This window comes from Penaeus chinensis, chromosome 13 (genome assembly GCF_019202785.1).
Source record: "Penaeus chinensis breed Huanghai No. 1 chromosome 13, ASM1920278v2, whole genome shotgun sequence".
Classification (NCBI taxonomy): domain Eukaryota; kingdom Metazoa; phylum Arthropoda; class Malacostraca; order Decapoda; family Penaeidae; genus Penaeus; species Penaeus chinensis.
Window position 1 is genome coordinate 15,849,931 of NC_061831.1, and position 9,219 is coordinate 15,859,149.

At 35.3% G+C, this 9,219-nt stretch overlaps 1 protein-coding gene across 2 annotated transcripts in view; it reads right to left on the minus strand.

Moving 5' to 3' along the window:
• Positions 1–608: 608 nt before the first annotated feature.
• The window catches only part of LOC125031426 (aquaporin-11-like), a 26,093-nt gene continuing 17,482 nt past the window's right edge, over positions 609–9,219 (minus strand). For both annotated transcript variants that reach the window (XM_047622149.1, XM_047622148.1), the window contains exons 2-5: positions 6,542–6,710; positions 4,596–4,788; positions 3,829–4,049; positions 609–2,627 (exon numbers count right to left, since the gene is read on the minus strand). In XM_047622149.1, coding sequence (XP_047478105.1) covers positions 2,428–2,627; positions 3,829–4,049; positions 4,596–4,788; positions 6,542–6,707 — 780 coding nt within the window. In that variant the 5' untranslated portion in view covers positions 6,708–6,710 and the 3' untranslated portion in view covers positions 609–2,427. The remainder of the gene's footprint in view (positions 2,628–3,828; positions 4,050–4,595; positions 4,789–6,541; positions 6,711–9,219) is intronic.

Genomic DNA, 9,219 nt, shown 5'->3' on the forward strand with positions numbered 1-9,219 from the left:
TGTATATACATATATACATATATATACATACACATACATTTACATACGCACACACACACACACACACACACACACACACACACACACACACACACACACACACACACACATATATATATATATATATATATATATATATATAAATACATACATACATATATATATGCATATATATATATATATATATATATATATATATATATATATATATATATATATATATATATGTATACACACACACACACACACACACACACACACACACACACACACACATATATATATATATATATATATATATATATAAATACATACATACATATATATGCATATATATATATATATATATATATATATATATATATATATATGTATGTATATATATATATATATATACACACACATATATACACACACACACACACACACACACACACATATATATATATATATATACATATATAAATATATATATATGAATATGAAATATATATATATACATATATATATATATATATATATATATATATATATATACTTATACACACACACATCATATCATATCAGTCGATCATTTTATATACAGGAATAAAGGAAAATACGCTATGTCTTTTTTTAAGGGATTTAATTGGACTTTTTTTCTGGGTCAACAATGCATTGCATCATTAGATTACATTAGAATATCATGTACACAGTGGTAACAGTAACAAGAAATAAAATACATGGATACATATGCATAATTAAACATTTCGTTGCATAAAATAATAAAATAGACAAAACTTAACTGTTAACAACAATTTTACGATTTATTTTTAAAAAATCAAAATTCATTCAACACAAGGATATCACATAATCATTGAAGGCACATTTTATTATCAAGGGAAAAGGGGAGCGAAGAGGAGGAGGAGGAGGGGGGGGGGGAGGTTAACTTAGGGAAGCTTGAGCACTGGGTTGCTGAACATAAATGAACATAAATGAACATAAATGAACATACTGCAAGGACTAGAGTCGTTTCGAACAATCGTAATTGGAGGAAATTATTGTTTAAAACTTGAGTCAACTTATCTGGGAAACGTAGTGCGTTTTTGCTTTTTTTCTCGTCTGTTTTTCTTTTTTATCATTAATTTTGATTATTCTTGTTTGTTTCATTATACAATAATGAGCAGTCTTGTTTTTTTGTTTTGTTTTTTCTAACATGCAAGAATACTGGTTTACTGACTTTGTTGGATCAAAGTACTGTTTGTGCTAACATGTGTTATGATATATATGGTACATACTTTATATATATATATATATATATATATATATATATATATATATATTATACATTCTTTCTGGTTTTTAATGTGTCAATTCTACTTTATGATACATTATACTATTATCTCTGAAAATTAGATATCTATCTTTTATATATCATATATAAATTACACATTATATATATATATATATATATATATATATATATATATATATATATATATATAACTTTATCATTATTAAATATTTGACAATACACAAATTACACTTATCACAATTTGTTTCAGTATTATTGTCATAACCATGGTTATTATAATTAGTGTGAGAACAAGAAGATCATTGTCTGCTTTTAACTAAAAAGCTATAGTACTTCTCCAAGACGAAAAATCTCGTTTGCTAACATATAAATTAATGCCATTCAAGCTGTTAAAGTAGCACCCGTGTTTATATATATCATTTTTTTTTATATAAGTACATATATTCTTCCTTACGTTTAATTTATATTTTTTTACATAAAACAGATTTGCTTACATAGTCTATAATCATCTCCTGTCTGCATCTTTAACGAGGAAATTAGTACGTGTGGAGAGAAAATCGACCGTGAAAAGAACTACTGTTGACAGACTACACAACATCCTAACTTACTTGATACACGAAGTAAAGAGCATTTTGTGTACAAATGCAACGATATTTTATGCATTGTTCTTTCTTTACAAAATATTCTTGTACATTTTGTTTTCACAGAGATTCAGAACAAGTAAATTCTAAATGCATGAATACTTTGTGAGTAATTCTATACATGACGGAGTCAATGGAAGCTGTCAGAGGTAGTTTGCACATAGTTGAATCACCCAAATTTTGAGTGTCTTTCGCTAACATTAAAAAAATCTTATCAATTATGTCCCGTATACTATATCTCTCCGGCGATTGTCAGCGTCACATTTTTTTCCCCACCTTCTGTATAGTATAAAATCCTTACCAAATGACACGCCAAAATATAAATACATTCTTTACATACGTGTGTTTGTGTGTGCGTTTGTGACACTATCTAGCCACTTCAAAACATGGCTTTTAACTCTTCGAATAATCAACCCATAAAAATAAAAAATAACAATAACAGATAAATATATTTTTCTTTCAAAAGCATCAGTCTCTTCTCTTCTTCCTCTCCTACTCTGCCTTCGGCTTGAAGGGACCGACCATCGTGTTCTTGACGACGGCAAGGTTCCACAGGCGAATGGACAGCATCGCGCCCAAGATGGATCCCGCCCAGTACACGATGACGTGCTCGGCGTTCGTGTGTCCCCGGCAGCTCCACTTGAGGCCGGTCGCCAGCACGGGGTTGAAGTAGCCGCCGGAGTAGTTGAAGGCTGAAATGTGGTACTGGTATTATGAAACGGAAACTTTACTGAAGAAATACATCCCTCTATCTAAATCTCTATATTGACATTTACAATAGACTAAATATTTAATGAATACATTCGTAATTACTATTAGTATTACCTTTCTCAATATTAATATTATAATTATCGTCACTAATATTCATAATTGCTAATATAAATATACATGATTATTTTTATCATTGACATCATTGCTTTTATTAACACCAATGATACCTTAAACACTGGAAGGATTTTTTTACAAACTTTTGGACTGCTGTATAAGTTGTCAATTCCGTTCACGACTTGCATATTTACTAGAACAAACATTTATACAGTAATAAACCCAATGACGATAATTCAATGCAATAATAAAGTAAAAGCGATATTGCAATTAATCTTTTTTATAATTTGACAGAAACGCATTCAGTATAATACCCTCGATGCCACTGTGTCAGCTATGAAGACGCGCGGCTTCAATTGTATTTCTCGAAAACTTCATTTTAGTAAAAATAGACGAAACGGCTCAATGGATTTTTGGCAAAGAATCAGAAGGGGCCCCAAGTTTTACTCGTCATCACTGATTTCTTGTTAATCTTCAACATATCTTTTTGCATTATTATTGTCCGCTTCTCATAAGAACAATTTATAGACATTTCTTACACATGCGTGGCACTTCCAGACAAGTTTGAAACTTCGGAAAAGTCAAAGACAAAAATTTCCTTTCGTGAGGAGTCATGGACAAAAGTGCGACCGAAAACTTTTTCTGTCGCAGATAAAGCTGGAGTCCCTGACCTTTCATGAATACCGTCCATGGTTTATTCCTTTGTAATCTGGAAGCAAAAATAACAGTGGTATCCTGATTTATTACTGTATCCGTTAAGACTTGGGCAACCTTTGAATAATCCTGAATATACTTTCCTTCCCGATGTCGTATAATTCGCATTGTAAAAACAGCAACATACTTCTTCAGAAGAAAGAAAAATTGACAATAAAAAAAAACAAAAAAACTTATTGAGTACAGCCTATACTACCAAAACACGCCTAATAAAAAGGAACGTTAGACCCCTCTCGAGTACCCAAAGAGCATACCCAGAACCAAATCTCAAACAACACGTTCCTAACATGTTCCTAAAGCTCCATCTGGTTCCCTCATAGTCTCCGATAGCCTCTCCCCTACTAATCAACTCACCGAGCACCACCATGGAAGTAGCAAAGAACGAATCGATCGCGGAGGCAAACTTGGGTTCGATTTCGCCCAGAGCTCGAGAGACGAGTCGGCAGGCGCAGGTCAGGACGCACTCGATCAGGAAGCCAGCAACGACAGGAACTTGGAGGTCAGCTGTGCAGTCGTCCACGCCGCGACCCACGTGTGTTGCGGCGAGTTCCATCATCCAGACGTATTTCACCCATCTGGAATAAAGGGTTCGCCGTTCAGTGGGTTGTATGCTTTGGTTTGTCATGTTTTGTTGTTGTTATTGAAGGAGTTAATTTACCTGTGTGTTTATTCATTCGTGATTTATCATATATATTTATTTTTTCTTATTTGCAAAGTGTTCTTTCACCGACATGGAAACAGGTGTTTAGGTTAGCTGTTTCATTTTATTTTTATTTGTCTGGATTATGTAGAATTTCCTTCGGGATATTATAATGTTACTCTCCTTTTCTTCTTACAAAAGGGCCTTTTACTCCTCTACACATAAGAGTTGGTGGGGGAAGTAGTTTCTTTTTGGCATGATTTAGAAGTCATGGATTTTCTTCGGAGTCATTTTTTCTTCTTTATTTTCTAAACGTAACGCTAACAACAGAAAACAAACAAGGGAAATAAAACAACCTCAAAACAGAAAAAGAAAGACAACAAATTTTCCCCCTCCCTCCCCCCTCACGTACCCAATACCCACCACCAAAGACTCCCTCCCTATCACTCCCTCCCTACCCCCTCCTCCCTCCCTCTCTTACCTGAAGGACATCAATCCACCTATCACTTGAGCAATAATCTTGAGCACGACCGAGACGGCGTCACTTCCCACTTCCACGTACTCCTCGAGCAGGCTGTAAGGGCAGGCTGTGGCGGTTCCCCACGACTGACCCCACCAGATGGTCATGAGCCAGAGGTACACGGCGTAAGCGTACACTCCATAGTTATCGGCGACTGAAAGGTGGGAGGTTAGGTTAAGGCTCGCTTGTACTTTGTGACTGTGGATTTTATGATCACTTATTACTAATCTTATTGGGATTTTTTTGGGTATTTATGTTCTTTGTCAGTGAGATTTCCATTTTCGTATTATCAATATTTAGGGCTATGGTCATCTTTAGTATTATTTGCATCATTGTTATTATTATTATCATTATTACTATATTCTTTATCATTATCATTATTACTATTTTCGTTATCATTAGCATTATTACTATATTCTTTATCATTATCATTATTACTATATTCTTTATCATTAGCATTATTACTATATTTTTTATCATTATTACTATATTCTTTATCATGATCATTATTACTATTTTTTTTTTTTTATAATTGCCATAACTATATTTTGGTTTATTTATCTATCTATATCTATATGCTAGTTATAATCATATATTTTAAATCATGTAAATCATGTAAATCACTTATCATATACATAAATAAAAAGATTACATGCCCAAATGACAACCAGAAAACACACAAGAAGAATGGTTCTAAAATAAATTTCAAACAACGGAACCTTGTAGCACCCCTGGCTAGTCTCCACCAAAATCTCAACATTACAAGGTTTATTCACATGCAGACTGCATCGTCTAGACCTTCTCTATGAGTATATATTTGTCTATGCTCTGCCTGTTTGGGAATCACTGATCTATGCGTATAATTTTTTATTTGTCTATATCTATTTATCCGTGCATCTATCAATCCATTTAACTATGGAACCTCTACTAACTAATAATCATAAATGGTTTGTATATATCTGTGTGGTCTCTACTATTTTGGGAACCACTAACCTAGGCGTATACTTTCTATTTGTCTATATCTATCAACCTATTTGTCTATATCTATCCTATTAAAGTATTGTTATCTATTTTATTTATCAGCTTCTTTACCTATGTAACCCGCACTCACTTTTGAGATTTTTCGATAGCAGCCTTTTTATACATACTGACTGATGAGTAAATCTGTCCACCTCTATCAATTTTTTTTACCCATGTACCCTCTTTACCCAGCCTTACGGAAGATTAGATCTATCCACATCTATCAGCCTCTTAACCCAACCTCATTGAAAATCAAATCTATCTACATCTATCAGTCCCTTTACCCAGCCTCACTGAAGATCAGATCTATCCACATCTATCAGCCCCTTTACCCAGCCTCACTGAAGATCAGATCTATCCACATCTATCAGCCCCTTTACCCAGCCTCACGGAAGATCAGATCTATCCACATCTATCAGCCCCTTTACCCAACCTCATTGAAAATCAAAGCTATCTACATCTATCAGTCCCTTTACCCAGCCTCACTGAAGATCAGATCTATCCACATCTATCAGCCCCTTTACCCAGCCTCACTGAAGATCAGATCTATCCACATCTATCAGCCCCTTTACCCAGCCTCACGGAAGATCAGATCTATCCACATCTATCAGCCCCTTTACCCAGCCTCACTGAAGATCAGATCTATCCACATCTATCAGTCCCTTTACCCAGCCTCACTGAAGATCAGATCTATCCACATCTATCAGCCCCTTTACCCAGCCTCACGGAAGATCAGATCTATCCACATCTATCAGCCCCTTTACCCAGCCTCACTGAAGATCAGATCTATCCACATCTATCAGTCCCTTTACCCAGCCTCACTGAATATCAGATCTCTCCACACCTATCAGCCTCTTTACCCACATACCCGCTTTACCCATACTCACTGATGATCAGCTCGTAGCAGGAGCCGCACATCTCCGCCGCTGCCACCAGTTCGAGGAGGCAGCCCTTGAGGAGCTCATTCTGAATGAGGTCCGACAGACGGCCGCGGATCACATGCGACAGCGCCAACTGGGTCGCGATGGTCAAGGACGACACCACGATCGACATGGTCTGCGGGGAAGTCGTCGAGTTAGGTCAATTAAGGGGATTTGGGCGGTCTCTGGAGGGAAATTTGGCCGTGGTGTTTGGGCTGTGGGTTGATCGAGATTGATTGTTTGCTGGTAATTAGCATGGCAAGAAATTTGAGTAACGTGAACAAAGTATTTGTAAAATTTCAGTTGTATTATAGTCCATATATATATATATATATATATATATATATATATACATATATACACACATATATATGCTGTCTATTTATCAACAAATACGGTGTACAATACAGGTATGTTTTCTCTGTACGTGTATATATTTGTGTGTGTATGTATACACATACGTACACACACACGTTTCTATACAGAAAAATAAAACACTGTTAATCTTCCTAGTTTAAAGCCTCGTCTTTGCAACCATTTTTCCAGTTCAACATCAGATTCTAAAAGGCTTCCCAAGAGCGTCACGTAAACTAGTTATCATTTGACGTCTAAAAGCAAGCAAGCAATTGAAGACTAATGACTTGGGAAAGTAACTATGCAAAGGGATAATTATCGATTATAAATGCCTCCATACGTGTATAAACATATATTCACACATGTATGTCCAAACATATATATATATATATATATATATATATATTTTACTTAGTCTCGCTACTTGGAAATGCTAACATTAAAAGTAACTTTCATAATTAATATTCTTAGTTAAGTATTTAAACAAATAATTCACGTCCTTTTAAAGTGATTTACCATATGAGGTCGAAAAAAATATTGTTTCTAAATTTGAAATTGAAGCCTTACAAAAATTTCTTCGCTAGGGATTATAATTAGAAGGAAAACTTACGATGCAATCACCCTTGTGGCTAGTCCGGAGGTTTATATCAAATTATGTGACCTTGAAAAAGTATAACGTCAACGAATTGAAAATAAGATTATTTACATATGAAGATACAATAGATATAATCACACATATTGGCAGAAAATGCTGCAAAAAAGCTGTAAATACTATATATACACAGTCAAACACAAATCTTTTACACAGTGCATTGAAAATTTACAGGAATACGATACAAATTTTACAGTGCATGTATTGTGAGACAGATATCAAAATACAAAGCAATGCTGATTATCAAATACAATGTTTGTAATGTGATACATGTTTTGAGTACATAATGATGTTATGGTGAGCAACTAAAGTACAGTTGTTTATTGTCGAATAGAGTACAAACTACTGTGCAGTTATGGAGTGTACAGTACAGTGCATAATGTATGCTTAACAGTCATATAATTAAACTATTTATGACCAAACTGTAACTATTCTATCAATTGCAATACCACTGAATGATGTATACTATATACCACGTGAAACACAATGCAATATACTGTGCAATCTAGTACAGCCTAATGTATGAACAAATAACCTGAGTGTACATTGTAACATTTATTTTCTATAGTTTGACTACCCAGACAGAAGACATTACCAATCTATTCTTTCTAGGTCTATCTATTGCTCGGATAGAGGAGATGAGACACAGTAAAAAAGTGCGAAAGTCAGTGCATAGTGCGTTGAAAGTGCGGCTTAAGCGACGGTGCGGAAAGTTGGTGCGTGTGGTGAGGCGGAGACAATACTCACGAATTTACTCATTTTAGCGATGTGTGAAGATAAGAACAATGAAATGATGATAACAATAATTACATGCGTGGAGGAGAAACGTCTAGATAGCCATAGGTACAGTGATGTTTTCTGTGCAGTGTTCTAGAGTACTGTTCTGTTTTTTTTTTTGTTGTTTTTTAGCTCATACAAGACGCAGACTAGTTTGAAATGGCGGCGCTAAGACAGTGCTGGGCTATTACTTTTTATGTTATCAATTTATCCATTTTACCTTCAGGTGGTCAGGAAGGAGTCAGTGCATTAAGGAATATTTCTCTCGCATCTGTGAGTCCATGCTTGTTCGAACGACACCACAGATGGCGTTGTTCATGTTGCCACATTGTCTCAGCTACATCAAGAAAAACAAAACCACTTTTATGAAAACACGTAATCCTCTAGGAAAATGGTTGTGTCTCTTAAAAACAGAAGTACAATTGCTAATGTGTTACCAACTCTTCTGCAAACACTTATAAAAAGTTCCTTCACTTCGCTAGTACAGAGAAACATATAACATTACACGTTGTGCTAAACAGACACGTCAAAAATACTAGTGTTCTCCGCAGCAACAAGAAGTCACACACACATAACCTTTAAAAAGTAAGATGGGAAGACAGGTGTGCGAAATATACAGCAGGCAGGAGTAAATGTGCGTCCAACATGGGGTTACGTAAGCATGGAACTACCACCGTTTACCTCATGGTCCATCGCATAGACGGGTTCCAAAAGCGGTTCGAGGAGCGGGTAGCCTCCCCACGCCGCCATCTTGACTTCGTCGGAAGATGCAGGTTGCCGCCGAAAGTCGCTAAAGGCACGTTGTGGACGGATAGTGTCATCCATGGCTGTTCTTTTTTTAATCAAGGATGACTTTGGGGAA